The 17,166-nt window shown below is 44.8% G+C and overlaps 2 protein-coding genes across 2 annotated transcripts in view; one reads left to right on the forward strand and one right to left on the reverse strand.

Annotated features, from left to right (window-relative positions):
• The first annotated feature begins 111 nt into the window (after positions 1–111).
• Positions 112–1,628, forward strand: Klln (killin, p53 regulated DNA replication inhibitor). The gene is given in 5 exon segments (XM_055614167.1): positions 112–347; positions 984–1,128; positions 1,130–1,305; positions 1,307–1,346; positions 1,348–1,628. Coding segments are annotated over 5 exon segments (825 nt in total). The 3' UTR covers positions 1,576–1,628.
• An 8,685-nt stretch (positions 1,629–10,313) lies between these two features.
• The window catches only part of Papss2 (3'-phosphoadenosine 5'-phosphosulfate synthase 2), a 119,231-nt gene continuing 112,378 nt past the window's right edge, over positions 10,314–17,166 (reverse strand). Inside the window, exon 10 of the mRNA XM_055614168.1 lies at positions 10,314–10,379. Coding sequence (XP_055470143.1) covers positions 10,314–10,379 — 66 coding nt within the window. The remainder of the gene's footprint in view (positions 10,380–17,166) is intronic.

A 17,166-nucleotide genomic window follows, 5' to 3' on the forward strand; every position in this document is an offset into this window, starting at 1 on the left:
GGCTGCTCACAGGCGCTGAGAGGGGCTCTGGGCCGCGGCCGCCGCCGTCTCTCATCTCCCTCGCCTGCGCCGGGCCTGGCCTCGCAGCGGCTCAACTCTCAAACTTCCATCATGGCTGCAGCTTCCGAGAGGAGAGAGCCGAGCGCGGCCGCGTCCCGACGCCCGGGCGCGTATCCTGCCGCAGTGCACAAAGAGTCCCGCCACATCACCGTGCGCCGGCCCGGCGCCCGCCCCCTCCGCCGCCCCGCCGGGAGAGCCGGGCGCCCGCGGAGCCGGAGGGGAGGCGGGAGAGGCGGGCGCCGGGCCGGGGGAGGGGAGCAGGGGAGGGGCGCCGCGGGGAGGGCTCGGTGACCGGCTCACGGGCGCACCGGGCTAGCCGGCCCCGCTGCCCCGGGAGCCTCGGGCGCGGGGCCCTGCGGCGGGGACACCCTTCCTGCCTCCGTCCCCGGGTCCGGTCGGGTCGGCTGGCGTCCCCTGCCCCGCGCCGTGGTCAGATTGCAGGGCTTGGCTGGGATTTGTGGGCGACCGTCTTTACCTAGATAGCGCACCTCCCCCTCCACGCCCCCCCCACCGGTGTCCTCAAGGTGTCAGTCTTTGCACAAAGAGCAACCCCCCACCCCGTGTGTGTGTCCCGCGTGGGTCACCTCCTCGGGCTCCGGTTCCCCGCCCCACCTCTTGCTTCCCAGCAAATGGACGGGCATTCACATGCCCGAAAGATGAACGCTCTCAGCCAAGCCTGATGATTGTGCATACGGGGCGTGTGCGTCCACCTCTCGGGGCCCAGAGGACAGCCCTCGGGGGGCGAAGGTGGGTCTGCGTGAATACGGTGCACCCCACACACCGCCCGGTGAGGAGCCCGGCTGCTCCCTGCAGCGGAGGGTCCGCCGGATCGCAGTCAAGCTCGGTCTCGGAGGGGGCTAAGCCACCCCTCCCCGTGGTGGGCGCTATGAAAACCCGGCACGGTTGGATCGCGGTGTGCCTAGGTTCCGTCCCGGCGGGGTCGTGCACGCTCCAGACTCGGTGAGCGAGCCCCGGTGTGGAGCACCGGACGGTCGGAAGCTGCAGCCTGCGAGTGGGCGGGGCGAGCGGGCCTGGGAGGGCCCAAACGCGAGGTGGAAGGATACGCGGAGCCTTGGTCGGAACTACTTTCAGGAGAAGGTCACGTGTGGTCCTAGTTGGGGAACTTTCCAAATTCCCATTCCCCTCTCTGCTCCTGAGGCAGGAGGTCGTCCCTCCCTGCTGTATTGGGTGCTCCCTGCGGTGTGGGCAGCTGGATCCCCGCTCTTCCCGGGTCGGAGCGGAGGAGAGCACCCACGAGCGGTCCTCCGGAGCGCTGTCGGGGCCAGGCGCCTGGGGAGCTGGTTACACAAGCACCCACATCCTAGCACGTGCCCCCGCCACCCCTCTCTGCTGGCCGCCGCCGGTTTGTGCACGCTGATGCGGAGAGTCCCCAAGCTGTTCCTCACTTTGGCTTGCAATCCGTGGAGCGAGCCAGAAGGCCGGGACAAGACCCTCCTGCTCTGGATCTGCCCACGCCGCGCGTTCCCAGCCGTGGGAGAAGAGGCCGGGCCCTAGGGGGTCTGACGCATCTCCTTCCCTTAATGAGGTGAACCCTTTCTAGAGCTGTACTCGCGGGGCCAAAGGGTATCATCCTGTTGCTGCTGGCTGCTTGGGCTTACCGATGTTGCAACAAACTTCCAGTCACTGCCCCTGAGCTGGTGAGCGCGCCCCACCTACTGTAGACTCAGCCAGGTGACTTTATCTGAGCACCTAGTCAATGGCTGTCAGCCCAGAACAAACCTGTCAAGTTAAAGCTTACTGCCGGGATTGGCTGACCTGTCGCGGTTGAGAGAGCTGGTTCAGAGAGGCTGATAACTGGAGCCCCTCCTCCTCCACCGGCCAGCCAGCCACAAAGCAAGCGATCACCTTGAGCTTGGAGAAAAATGACATCAACACCAGTGTAGGGATTTCTTCCTTTCTCAATTCTTTTCCCAGAGGACTTAGTTCTCAGGGTGACAATTTGAATCCTAAAGAATCTGACTTGAGACCTAAGCTGAAGCACTGGGTCATTTTAGAAATTTGAAGAATAGTAGTCAGCTGTCATGGGTATTGCAGTAATTGCGAGTAGGTGTCTAGGAAGGCCAGCCGAGGGTTTATGAAAATTGCGTATGGGCACAGCATAGTTGCAGGCAGCCCCTGAAGCCTAGAAACCTCACGAGGCCTGGCTCAAAGAGCCACGGGCCATTACCTAGCTCCAGGACTGCTAATTAAACCAGGGATATTTACAGTTCTATTAAGAGCTTTCTGAGGCTACTCAAACCTTGCATTTGGATGCATCCTTTTGAGATCTCTCCGCAGGAGTTAGCCCTGGCTGTTGATGTTGATTGCAGGCTGTTCTTGTGCACGGTTCTGGTCAGCTGAGGGAGGCAGGGCCACTAAGGAGAGCAATCTGAAAACAATAGAGAAAGGCCTCCATTTGCTTCCTAAAGATGTAAGTAAATCATGCTCACACAGCCGAGTCTTAGGGAGATCTATTTTACACTTAGGTGTTAGGTGAGATGCGTGGTAAAAACCTAAGCTGTGCTCAGTGGAGTGTCTACCACTTCGTGGGGAAAATAAGGATGAAGTTACATCAAGAGAAGCAGGTTGAGGAGGGGAAAATGGCCCACATTTGTCCCTCTCCCAAGGGTCCCTGTTACTAGCATCTCTGCCTTTTGCTCTTCCCTGGAGCCATCTTGTGTGACATTAGTCTGAATGTCTAAGGAGTGTGGAAATCTTCCTTCTACAGAAAAAGAAAGGCATTCATTCCTAAGCTTCCTGATGCTGGGCTGGGGGAAAGGATTCTTTTCTGTCCCCAGAGCATCGCTCCTAGAGCACAGGGATGTGTGTACTTTACATTGCTGGGCTGCTGGAACACGACCCCAGCCCACAAGCACTTGCAAGTGAGGGAAGAGAGCTGGAAAGCAGTTAGCTGCTTCCCTGCATGTCAGGTTCCTCTACTCTGCAGTGGTGAATGGGTAGATAACCAGTGTTGGCAGGTGCCGGCCAGGCTGACAACATCAGGTCTTGTTAGGCGTTTCTGATAAATCCCCCTTTCCTTTCACAGCATTAAATATGTTTCTGAAGGAAATACTGACATAGCCTCCATTCAAAGGATGTGAGTAGGCCAGGAGGGAAAATGTCCAAATAGCAATAAAAAAAAAAAAAAAAAAATCAAGTTCAAATGAAAATGTATCCCCTTGGCTGTACAGATATTACAATACACTGGTTTCCAAGCACTTCATTTCCTTACCTGTCTGGATTCAAAACCCCCTAGGGAGAAACAGAAGCTTATAACAAAGGGAGAATTATGTAAAGCTCCAGGGAGACTTAACTATATAGAATAATTATGGAGTATGATAAACCAGCTTTAATTGTAGTTTCTAACAGCTGATTCCAAAACTGTATTCTTGTTATACCCAGAAGATGTCTGAGGAAAATTCTTGGTTCCTTTTATAAGGGGGACAGCAAGAACTGGATGTGGATAGTATGAATGGCTGATGTGCTGGTGTAGCTCTGTGCTAAAGCATCCTGTGTGAGCACTCCACAGCCGCTGTGCCTTTCTCCTTTCCGCACCTCTGACCCTTCAACAAGGGAGCTTTAATTTTTAAGCAAACGTCTCTATTTTTACCTGAAGAGCATTTTCTAAATAACAGAAAATAATGGACTGGATAACATAATTGGCTTTGAATTTAAACTGCCCCGTTCTGTGGTTCTGAAGGCTTTCCTCTTGTTTGTTCTGTTATTTGTTCTTTTAGTTTTCAGTTTTGATTAACATTTATTTGTTGTGTGTGCAACTAACGCGTTAGTTAGCAAATGTGCACAGGCCATGGCACATTCGCGCATGTCGGAGGACAACTTGCAAGAGTCTGTCCTCTCCTCTCTCCACATAGCTTCTGGGGACCCAGCGCAGGTTCTCAGGGTTGATGGCACACACCTTTACCCGTGAATGTTCTTTTAAACACCGTTTGCTCAGACTTTCTCCAGAAGGCCCTGCTATGAGTCATACAAACACTGTATTCCAAGAGAAAAGTTCAACTGACTGTAAGCTTTCCATACCCTAAACCTCTTCCGAAGCTTTTGCAAATGGTACTGTCACCTTTCCGGTGTCAGGAAAGAGATGTTCTGAATGGAATCGTTGGTCTCGGGCAAATCGAGACTGAACTGGGTGTTCCTGGGAGACCACAGAGCTGAACAGCCTTTTGTTGTGCCCATGTGGCACTCAGAAACTGTCACTCAGGGAGTGACGTGCAAGAGTTTTATTTCTGTTCCCTTTGGCTGCTGGATCTTTTGCTTTGGTCTTAACTCACGCTCTAGCCCTATGGGACATGGTTTAGCACTTTTAATAATAGGAACTAAATGTTTCAGAGGAGCCCATGTTTTGGAGTGCCATTGAAAGGAAATCAATATCCACAGTGCTTCTAGGTAACATTTGAAAGGAGGAGTACCCTTTTTGAACGAGAAAACAGACAAAGTCTGCCTAAATTAACCTCCTGGTGACAGGGTCCCTCATCTCCATTCTTTCAGTGATTCAGTCAACAAACACTTGGGACTGTTAGGTGCTCCCTACTGTCCTAAACTTTATGCATAGAGTGGTGGCTGGCCAGTGGGGTCCACATTCGTTAGGATGAGTCAGCTTTGGGAACTTGAATCCTTGGCTTGAAAACTGTTCTTCACAGGGCACAAAGTCAAGTTAACCATGCCAGGGCTTGATAACTGAGTCAAGTATCTATTGCTTCACAACAAATCACAGTAAAACCCAGAGACTTGAAGCGACCGTCATTGTTTCTCCGAAGTTCTTGGGGAAGGGATGGCTGGTCAATTCTTTTCCCCACGGTTGTGATGGAGGGAAAAGACATGTTCTGTTCTGCTAAGGGTTTGGCTGGATCTGGAATGTCCAAGGTAGTTTCACCTACAAGTCTAGAACTCCTAGCTGGGGTAGCCAAAATGACTGAGGGCCTCGCTGTCCTCAGGCACTTGCTCCAAAAGTGAGCCCATAACTTGGCTATCATGAAAAGCATGGGTGCAGTGTCTCCCTGTGCGGCCATCTGGATCTTTATCTCAAGGGCATACTGTGTAGTTGGCCCCTGAGGCCATTTCTTATCTGAGACTCTCAAGATAACTAAAGAGACACTCCTAAGCCCCTGTATTTCCTCGGAAAACTCTGAGACAGGTTTCTATCTATCCCAGGCTGCCCTGGAACTCACTGTAGCTGACAGTGGTCTTGAACTTCTGATTCTCCTGCCTCCACACCCAGAAATGGTGTATGTATTAAGAGGATGGAGAAACAGATGTTGGTGATTGTGTTCCACAGTAATCAGAATCCTCTTCCTAGAAACGCAGCTGTCCACCGTCCTTTGGTCAAGTCAAGCCTGCTGAGAGTTGGCCTCACTGAAGAACCATCACTGTCAGTTGATAGTTTGATCAGCCACTGAATATTTGCAAATTGTTTTCTGTTCTGTTCATTAAGCTGATCATTTCTTAATTTACCCCTTACCCTAGGGTTAATATATTTTTCAAAGTATTCATTAAAATTCAATGACATAATATTAAGACATATACAAACGGAGATAAGTATGTTTATCTAAATGACAGAAAACAGAGAATAAACAAAAGTCCAAAAAGGAAGGGAGAGCATTTCAGAGAGAGAGACTATGTCTCTTTATTTGTTTCTTTTTTTGTTTTGTTTTTGAGACAGGATTTCCCTGTATTTCACTAGCTGTCCTGGAACTCTCTGTAGACCAACTCGCCTTGAACTCAGAGATCTGCCTGCCTCTGCTAGGATTAAAGGCTTTTGCCACCACTACCCGGCTATAGAAGATTTTTTACACTGATCATTTTTTGTTTTCATAAGGTAAAAAAAAAAAAGCTATTTCACCTAATAAAATTAAAGCTAAAAAAATGTTTATTATCAAAAGAATATCAAAATAGCCAGGAAGGAAGATCAACTCTAATTTCATTTTTAAATAAATGAGCTCACTAAGAAATTTCCAGCATTTGAACCTAAGGTCTGCTCAGTGACTGCCAAAAATGCTGTCTGGGAAAATATACTGTGTGCTATAGAGATGCCGTGTGCTATAGAGGTGCTGTGTGTTATATAAGCTCTATCTTATTCCAAGTATCCTCTCCCCCTACATCATCTGCTTCAATTTGGTTTTTGACTCTTTGTATTACTTAGCAATGTTCTGCTCGAAACATTTTCTCTTTTTTTAAATGAGTTATTTTTATCTTATTTATGTATATTTTTGTCTTATGTATGTATCTTATGGTGTTCTGCCTGCTTGTATGTGTGTGACAGTGTCATATCCCCTGGAACTGGAGTTACAGAGAGTTATGAGCTCCCATGTGGGTGCTGGGAATTGAACCCGGGTCCTTTGGAAGAACAGCCAGTGCTCTTAACCACTGAGCCTTCTCTCCAGCCCCATAAGACATTTTCTTTTTCTCTAAAAATAGTTGTATTTCTGCAGCAGCACAGCCTTCTTCCATCCTACATGGTGGCAGACTGCTCTGTGATATAAGGATGGAAGATCGAGAAGTCTCAAAGACCCTGCATCGTACAAGCAAAGGAACTAGGACCAGTGGTTTAACATGTTCCCGTTATATAAGAGCCAGTGACAAGCCTGGGAAGTTTCCAAATACCTTTGCAGTAAAACAAAAAAATGGGCAAAAACTTAACTTCTATGCTAACGTGAGCAAGTTAACACTGCGAGGTTTGACTAGAGATGGCTTTTCATGGCATTCCAGCTCTAGAGTTGGACAGGTGATATGGAGACAAGATGTGATCTGCGTTCATGGTCTGCCCTATGTAGCCTGAAGTTAGTTTCAAGGATGAGTCCCCTAAGAATTAAACGTGGAAACATGAATTGCCTCATCGTAAAGTTACAGTTCCTCAGTTTTGAAGATCATTGGAAAAGTATTTTCCAAATGTATGAAGAAGGCACATATCAGTGAGGACTGTGAAAAGAAGAGGAATGAAGAAAAAAAGAAAAGAAGGGGTCGCGAGAAGAACGATCTTTGGAAGAAAGCACTGAACTTCACCAAAGAACAAAGGGAACGCTGCCACCTGCTGAGGGGTTGGAGTCAATGAGCATGCTGCCACCATCTCTGCTCCAAAGGCCTGGGAAGAGGGTTTACTCTTAGCTGTCAGCGACCTGCTTGTGCTAGGGTAAGATAGTAGCAGCCTGCTTCCTTACCTCTTCTTCCACAGATATGTATGACTGTTACCTTTTTATTTCCACCCCCAAAACTAGATCCCACAATACCAAGGCATTTATTCAAGTATTACATGCATGTGGGTAAAAGTCTCCAGTGACTCACCATTCCTCCCTAGAAACAGAGCTCTCTTTCCACACTGGTTCTTTATATTTCTTCCTCTTCTGTCGTGTACAAATATCAGTATATAAGGCACCTTTAATCTCCCACTCAGCAGTGCAGAGGCAGGTGGATCTCTGAGTTCCAGGCCAGCCTGGTCTACTTGGTGAGTTCTAGGACAGAGCCAGAATTACATAGTGTGATCTTGTCTCAAAAACAAACAAACAACAAAACTCAGCGCACACACACACACACAATTTGTAAGAGAAGGCCAGAGGGAACAGCTGCTGTACCTTTAATCGTTTTTGTTTGTTTCATTTCCACATCCACTTTCCTGTTTTCATGCCTTCTCTCTTGCCTACCTATCCCTCCATTCTTTATCCTTCTATTTCAAGATGCCATTATGCTGTTGTTTGGTGCCCTTTGATTTTCCCATCATATGAACAGAATACCATTTCTTTGTTTGTTTGTTTTACTTTTATGAGATAAGGTTTCTCTGTGTCGTCCTGGCTGTCCTGGAACTTGCTATGTAGACCAGGTTGACTTCAGACTCACAGAGATCCACTTGCCTCTGCCTCCCAAGTGCTGGTATCTTTAATTTTTTCAACCTGACTTTGCTACCTAGTCATAGACTATTAATGAGTTCCATGGTTATACTAAATAACAGCTGAAAACACATATAGACCTTTTCCAGTTCAGGAAATTTTTGCTTTTTCTTTTATTAAAACAGTGTGTCAGGATCCATAAAGTAAGTTTGTAAAATACAGTATTCCCACTGTAACTGAGGTTTCTATGTCTGCTAAGAACCTCACAAAGAACACTATCGAAAAGCCTAATGTCAGACCCAACTTAGAAATTCTGTCTTTTCTAAATACAGTAAACAGACAGTTTTCTTTTGTGGATCTTGGCTACTGAGTTAATTGTATATTATTAATATGTTCTTGTGGCCTTGTTATTTGTAAGATACAAGAGTGTCTGCATTTCAAAGCTTGTGTATTTTTATAGTACTGAGCATTAAACGGTCAACTTAGCTGTTAACTGCTTAACTTTTCCTGCAATTTGAATTTGGCACATTCAAGTTTCTACATCTATTCATTAACCTTCTGTGACAGGGTCTTGCTATGTAGCCCAGGCTGGCTTTGGTTTCATGATGACTCTTCCTCTGGGCTGGGATTACAGGTATGAGCTACCACATCCACCTAAACTTTCTGTCTGAGCTGTATCTGAATGAAACTCTCCTGTCTTACAAAAACCCATCATACTGATTTTGGGGGGAAATACATTTATTTTGTATGTTACTTTAGAAATGCACTGTTCTTTTCAACTATATACAGAAATTTGAACTTCTTCCCCCATTTTTTTTTTTTCCAACATCAATCTCCTTTGACAGTATCCTTGGTTTGAGTCTATATCTTAAGTTAGGCCAAGAAATCTTGACCCTGGTTCTCCAAGACTGCAGAATACGTCTAATAACCTTCTTGTGCCAGACATCTGTTTGCTTTGCAGTTTAAAAAGGACAAAGAAGGACTTTAAAGTTTTTGAGCTTTGGGGTACAGAGTGTTAAGTGAATTATAGTGCCATCTTTTCCCTTTCGTGTAGAGGATACCTTTAAAAAAAACAAACATGGGGGCTGGAGAGATGGCTCTGAGGTTAAGAACACTGGCTGTTCAAAGGGGTAAGTTCAAGGCCCACCAACCACATGGTGGCTCATAGTGAGATCTGGTGCCCTCTTCTGGTGTGTTGGTACACGTGCAGGCAGAATGCTATATAAATAATAAATCTTTTTAGAAAAGGAAACAAACATGGAACTCACAAATAGAAATACTTACAGAGGTTGTCATAAGCCCTAGAAATTAATTAAGTGCCTCACAGTACTCTGAAGGGCTGTCCCTTAACAGTCACCAGTTATCTGAATAAAGGCATGACAGGGCTGCCTAAAAATTGAAGATATGAGGGCTAGAGAGATGGCTCAGCAATTAAAGAGTACTCACTCCTCTCTTGAAGGACCTGCCTTCAGTTCCAGCACCCATGGAGGCAGCTCACATCTGTTACCTCCAGTCCAGGTGATCCAGTGCCGCCTCTGGTCTCCATGGGTACACACACATGTGGCACACACACATTTTCAAGAAAAACACCCGTATACCTAAAATAAATGAAATGTATACAACTTAAACCTACGGGTTTCCAAAGCAACTGTTCCCAGGTCTTGAGAAGCACAACAGTGAGATAGCAGCACCAGCCACTCTGAGTAGGAGCATCAGCAGTGAGAAACAATGCTCTTAGTGTTACAGGCAGCGCTTCCATATCTTTAACTGTCACGGGCACTTGCCCCTACACCCTGTCTTCCAAAAAACCAGTCTAGTGGTTTTCCTAGCTCCCTGTCCATCTCCTCTTTCACAGTAGCAGGTTCTCCCACTTAAAAAGAGAAGGCATCTGAATGCTGACACAATGTACAGTGAGCTTCTGTACCCTGGAGCTCTGCACCTGTGGATTCAGCCAAAACATGGGTCAAACATACCTCAGGAAAAAAGTGACCTCTATTCTGAATATGTATAGACTGTTTCTAAATGTTATTCTCTAGAACAAGTGTAACAACTACTTACATAGCATAACGTTTACATTGTATTTGGGTGTTACAGGTAATCTGTAAATGATTTACATGGAGCTCTAAATACAGGCTATATGGAAATTCTGTATATGTGGGCCATGAGCACACATTTGCTGGAATGGAGAGCGTGGTCCCAGAGACAAACCCCCATGGAAAGGACTGTATTCTGAAGTGTAAAACCTGGAAGGAACTAAGGAGAAACATCTAATGAAATTAGTAGTGGGAAACGGAATGATTTTTTCACTAACAAATTCTTTTGAAAGCAATTTTTTTCTGATAAATTGAAGAAGAGTTTATTCAAATTGTCCATTGATAAGTTATTGAAACTAAAACCATGTGATGTTAGAAACTGATGTTAGAAAGTGATTTGGAAAGTTTTGAAATAAATGAGTGGAATAACAACATTTCCTTCCATCACCATCTACTCATATTTATGAATACTGCTACCCAGTGTTCATAAAATAAGGATAGGCGATCTGTTGCCAGCCTTGACGCCTTATAAAAAATATACAAGGTTCATGTATGACATATAATCAATTTTTAAAGCCCTACTGATCACCAATATTGTCAGCCATATGGCAATGATCACCTATAATGTTAGCATTCTAGAGACAGAGACGGGTTATAGCACCCACAAGTTTGAGGTCATCGTAACCTGCAAAATGAATTCCAGAACAGCCAGGATTGCATAGCAAGAACCTATCTCAAAAAGCTAATAATGTGATAATAATAATAATCCAACATTTAAAAGTTATAATTTATCAATTAGATATTAAAATAATAATACAGTAACTCAGAATTTTTAACACATGGGAGCATTGTGGTTAAGAACGTTTGACAATTTGTTTTAGTTTGGAGATTTTTAAGGAGGAGTCTCTGGAGGATAACGGTGAGTATCAAATCACTGTGATATTCACATCCTGTTGTGTACATTTAATCATACTACTTTTGGGGGGCATGGTAGCCCACACCTGTAATCTCAGCAGGAGAATCAAGAGTTCAAGGACATCCTCAGTTACACAGCAGTTTCAAGGCCAGCCTGGGCTACAAGAGACATTGTCTCAAGAGAAAAAAAAAACAAAAAACAAATGTTACTTCTAAATGTTAATGTTAGGGCTAGAATGTTTGCTCAGTGGCTAAGAGTGTAAATGGCTCTTGCAGAGGACCTGACATAGATTCCCTGAAGGCATGCCTGGTGGCTTATAACTGCCTTTAACTCCAGCTCCAGGAATAAAGCCTCTGACCTCCACAGTCACGTGAACCCAGGTACACATACCCACGCAGAGACACAGAATTCTAAAAACAAACAAAAAAAAACTGTAAATGGAATGAATAGTTTTTCTTTCTTTTTTAGTTTTTGTTTTTGGGGGGCATTCTGTGTGTACCCTTGGCTACCCTGGAACTCAACCCCCTTTGAGTGCTAGGATTAAAGGTATGTGGCACCATTGCTTTTAAAAAAATTTTTTAACCTGGTTTAGAAAATAATTTTCAAAATATTCAAATGTCTGAGTACATTTCCCTAAATAGAAAGAGAAGGGTAAAATTAATGTCAGTAGGTGAGGAATGTTCTTGCTATTGATGAACATTGTGCTTTTTTTTTCTTACAGGAGGCAATTCCTGAATCGATCTGGATTGCCACAAAATCAGTTCCTTGGTAGGGATGGTGTTTGCTTACTTCTTCATTGAATGTTGGCTAGATCGCTATCCATCCTTCCTACTTGTGCTGGTTAGATTTTTGTTAACTTGACACAAGCCAGGTTCATCTGGGAAGAGAGGATCTCAACTGAGAAAATACTTCCTTCGGATTTGACCTACAGGGTAATGTTTGAAATGAAAGATTGATGTGGGAGGGATTAACCCACTGTGGACAGTGCCATCCTGGGCATGGATTTGTATTAGGAAGCAGGTTGACTGAGCCACTGGGAGCAAGTCGGTGAGCAGCATCCCGCCGGGGCCTCTGTGTCGATTTCTGCCCTGACTTGCCTCAGGATTGACTGTGATCTGAGATGGATAAACCAAATAAATCCTTTCCTCCCCAACTTGATTTGGTCCTGTTGTTTATCACAAACAGCAATAGAAAGTGAATCAGGACACCGCCGAAGAAAATAAGAACTTATTTCCCCTCTCCAGGTAGGCCAGAACCCTGTTGCCTTCCCTTACCTCCCAGAAGGCACAATAATTAAACCCTGTCAGACAGCTGTGCCAACTACATCATCACAATTGATCACTGCTCGGTTCAGGACCGGAGTTTAGTGATGCCACAGAGCCCGTGGCCCTCCTGTGCTTTGTTGAGAAGTGAGAGGGATGGAAAATGTGAGAAGAATGGGCCAGATTTAACCAGTAGTTACTAAAACTCAAGATATTTCCATGGTGATAAGTGGATATAACTGACTTTTTAAATCCTGATTTATGATGTTCTATGTAAACACACACATACACACATGTCTGTATGTGTGTATGTATGTATGTATGATGTGTGTGTCTCCCACAGACCACATGTGGCAGTCAGAGAACAACTTGTAGAGGTTGTTCATTTCTTTTCAGCATGCAGGTTCCAGGCTTGTCAAGCTTGGTGGGCTACATGGTGAGTTCCAAGACAACCCAGAATATACAGAGAAACTCTGTCTCAAAAAAACAAAACCAAAAAATAGAAACAAAAAAGAAAATTAATTCCTATTTTCTCACTGACACCATTAAAAATTAGAAAAATGTATAAAATGGGACTGTAATAAAAGCAATAACAATGGAGCTGGTCTTGTGAGGTGTCAGTGTCAGCTTACTCAGTGGCCTGATAGAGAAGTCCAGCTTGCAGCCAGGTTGGCACAGACTTGTAATCCCAGCACTCTGGGAGGCAGAGTCAGGTGGATCTCTGTGAGTTCCAGGCCAGTCTAGTATACAAAATGAGTCTAGGACAGCCAAGGCTACACAGAAAAGCCTGTCTCAAAAAAACAAACAAAAAGGAAGAGGAGGAGGAGGAAGGGAAATAGTAGTCTTCTACCTTGTATCCACTGGACTGGGCGGTAAAGCAAGTTGCTATCACAAGAAAAAGAAGGAAAGGCCCATGAGATGGCTCAGAGGGCAAAAGGTACTTCTGTCAAGTTCAAAGATCTGAGTTCAGTCCCTGGAATCTACATGGTAAAAGGAGAGAACCAACTCCTGCAGGCTGCCCTTTGACCTTTATATGTGTACCATCGCACGCACACACGCACGCGCGCGCACACACACACACGTCAAGGACGAGAGAGAAAATAACTAGCAGCACTTACTGTTACTAACATCAGAAATGTGTGAGGTCATGAGAGAGCAAATATCTTCTAAAGACCCCTTGGTTTCTACGAAGACACTGGGGTAAGCACTGCATGCAAGTAATAAAGAGTTGATTATAATGATTGATCATCCGCTACTCCTAGGTGATCGACAGGTGTGAGCGACTTAAACAGCTCTCACACATTTCTTACCGCTGGCCCAATACTGCTTTGCTATCACGCGTGCTGAAATCAGCCATCTCCTCTAACAGCTGAGGCTTTATGATCATTTCTGCAGTTTTCTGCCTGAAGGAAATTTCCTCAGGTTTTTAGTATCCTGAAAGCACTCTCCCCGCAGACTCACCCTGTTAGTCCACCAGACATGCCCAGGCAGGTGCCAACCTCAGGAGTGAATGCAGTGTTCTTGTAAATACCCTCTCCACCAGGAGAGAAAAAAGGCTTTACTAGTCAGAGTATACATCTGAAAGAACGCACGCCGTAGCCGCGGATATTAAATTGGATTGCCACCTGTTGGCAAATGATTTCCAACTTCGGGCTTTCACTTGATACTTCTCCATAACTCCATTCTCATTCGAACAACAGGGCATTTCCATTTATCTGTCTGTCTATCTATCTATCTATCTATCTATCTATCTATCTATCTATCCATCTATCTATCTTAACTTTTCTTTTATGTGTGTGAGTGTTTTACCTGCGGACTGTGTAACCAAATGCCTGACAGAAACAACTTCAGGGAGAACAGGTTTACGTGGGTTCACATTCTCAGTCCATCAAGATAGGAAAGACACAATGGGGTTTATGGCCGTGGAGCAAAAACTTTTCATAAGGTGTTGGACAGGAAGCAGAGAACTAGCCTGGATATAATCCTCAGAAAACTGCCTCAGTGACCCAGATATAACCTTCAGAGGACCACCTCAGTGACCCACTACCACCAGAAATGGTGCTTCAAACTAGCCACCAAGAATCAGAACAGGAGCCTATGGGGCTAGTTCAGGTTTAAGCCACAACATCCTTTTATTTGTATGTCTCTCTCTCTCTTTTTTTTTAAATCCAGAGTGTGAGAGATAACATGCTATTTGTCTGCCTGAGTCTAGCGTATTTCACTTAACATGATGATCAACAGTACCAGCCATTTTTCTGCAATTGCTGTACTTTTGTTCTTGTGTTCAAATAAATTCATTTTGTGCATATATTTCACATTCCAAGTTAGATGCTTTTTTGATGTTGGCTTATGGGGAATGCTTAAGAGGAGTCATTTTTTGCTTCCTTATTCACTTTTTCCTAGGGTTTCTATTGCTGAGGTGAATACAATGGGCAAAAGCAACTTGAAGTGGAGGGAGTTTCTAGTTTACATGTCTGATCACATCCATAATGAAGGGAAGCCAGGGCAAGCACTAAGGCAGGGACGTGGACATAGAAACTGAAGTACAGACCATGGAGGAGTGCTACTTACTCGTGGCCTGCTCAGCCTGCTTTCTAATAGCACCCAGGACCACTGGCACGTGGGTGGCACTTCCCTCAGTGCCCTTCCATGTCAATATCAATCAAGAAAACGCTACACAGGCTTGTGCATAGGCCAGTTGTGGGTGCATCCCAAATGACTCTAGCTTATGTCGAGATCACATAAAAGTAGCCAGCCCAACGTTCCCTGCTCTCACTCTGAAAAGGAAAGTTTGTATTACATGCACTCGTATCATAAGCTCCTGGGAGTCTATTTGACTTGAAGGTTTAAAAGCACCACTTCTGGAAACAGAGGTTGCTTTAGAATTTTGCACAGCTACTTCCCAGTCCTGAGCTATTAGATAATTACTTAATCTTTCTATATTCCAATGTCCTCATCTTAAAGTAAGGTAATAGCAGGACCCATCTTATAGGGTTGTGGGGAAAGAAGCAAAGAGAGGGAAGAATGAAGAGCAGGAACGATGGAGAGCAGGAGGAATGGAGAGGAGGGAGGGAGGGAAGAGTTGCAAAACCTGGCATGTCATAGAATATGTCAATTGAATGCAGGTATTGTATTTGAAATTGTAAGAAGGGGCCAAACTGAAGTCATTTTGAATTAAAATTCCATTTTGAATAAGGGTCAAATAAAGTTTAGGTTCCCAAGACCTCTCTGGGTAACTGACATCTTGGTTGGCAAGCTGAGACATGAATGCTGGGCAAGTCTCCCCGCCACAGCTGAACACATCAACCAATGAGAACAGGATGTGTATACCACAAAGACATGTTCCTAAGGAAGTCCCTTATCCCTAAATTCTGATTTGTGGAAAAGATGTAGCTGTAACTTGGCATAGATGTCTGTGGTTTTCAAGCTTAAAAGCTCTGTAACATTCTGGCTCAGTGGGGTTGGGAGTATTCCCAAGTTCAGCTCCCGAATTGTCTGCAGCACTGATGACTGGTCAGCAGCAGCTTGATTACAACAAACTTTTGTCATCTGCATTTGGCCTGGTGTTTGAGTTGTGTTTGATCTAAACGGACCCATAACAAAGTGCCCTCTTTGCTGCCACCTTAACACCTTGGTTTTACATTGATAAGTTGCTTCAAAACATGCTGAATGATTACTATCAGTTACTTGTTGATAGTAATTCACGGGTGCTAAGGTCCTATAAACCATCATAATAAACCCATCTTGAAGATAGGGTTTTTGTTGTTGTTGTTGTTTGTTTTTGTTTTCCCTGTAACAGGGTTACTCTGCCTATCCTGAACCTCACTCTGTAGATCAGACTGGCCCCAAACTCTGCCTGCCTCTGCCTCCCAAATGGTGGAATTCAAAGCGTGCACCACTATCACCTGGCTGTGAAGTTGGTTTTGTGTCTTTCAATAAAATAGTCTTACAGCATACCAGTGTCTCAATTAAGGGCTTCAGTGAGCTGCTTTTGCCTCTGGAATCCTGTGTGGGTATTTCAAGGGCAGTCCAATCATAGTCATATGCTGGATACTTAAGTCACAATAATGTCCAACATTGTGACATGAGCAAGAATGCCCACATCCTCTTTTCACACCTATTCAAAGTTCTAAATGAGGGTCACCTTCAACTGTTAACTCCTTTACGGACTAGATAGCTCCTGTCTCCCACATACCTGAAGGATGCTAGTCCCAGCTGAAGTGTGGGAAAAGCAAACCAGCGTGGGCTCTCCAATAGCCGGCCTCCTTCAGAAGGTACAGGGACATCTGGAATCAAAACTTTATCCTCACTGTCTAGTTTAATCCCTGACAATTACTAATTTTTACTTCAGTGATGCTGTTTGTACTTCTAAGATTTTGGTTTTAGGTTTTTTCCAAGACATGGTTTCTCTATATAGCCTTGGCTGTCCTGGACTCACTTTGTAGACCAGGCTGGCCTCACCGAGATCTTCTGTCTTCTGAGTGCTGGGATTAAAAGCCTATACTACCATGCCTGGCTCTACTAAAGTTTCTTAATGAAAACATGTATTGTGTAAAAGTCTGTACCTATATGTCTTACAATGGCTACCAATTTTTGTCTTTTTCTTTTTTTGGTTTTTCGAGGCAAGGTTCCTTTGTGTAGCTATGGCTGACCTAGACTGACTTTGTAGACCAGGCTTGCTGGGATTACAGGCGTGTATCACCTTCCCTAACACCTACCAGTTTTTACATATCAGACAAATGCTCAGATCAGTTGTCTTTGCTGTTGTTTTGGTTTTGTTGTTGTTGTTTTGTTTGTTGAGACAGGCTCTTTCCATGTAGCTCTAGCTGTCCTGTAACTCACTGTTGATCAAGCTGGCCTGGAACTCACTCTGTACATCAGACTGGTCTGGCACTTACCGAGATCCACCTACCTCAGCATCTTGGGTGCTGAGATTAAAGGCGTATGACACTAGGCTAGACCCTCAAATCAAGTATAAAGTCGATGACTGAATGACTATATTATTTTCAAATATAGAACTTAAACATAAAATATAATTTATCAGCTGGATAAAATATTGC

Source organism: Psammomys obesus, unplaced genomic scaffold, assembly GCF_907164565.1.
Source record: "Psammomys obesus unplaced genomic scaffold, mPsaObe1.curated_primary_1811, whole genome shotgun sequence".
NCBI classification, from domain to species: Eukaryota; Metazoa; Chordata; class Mammalia; order Rodentia; family Muridae; genus Psammomys; species Psammomys obesus.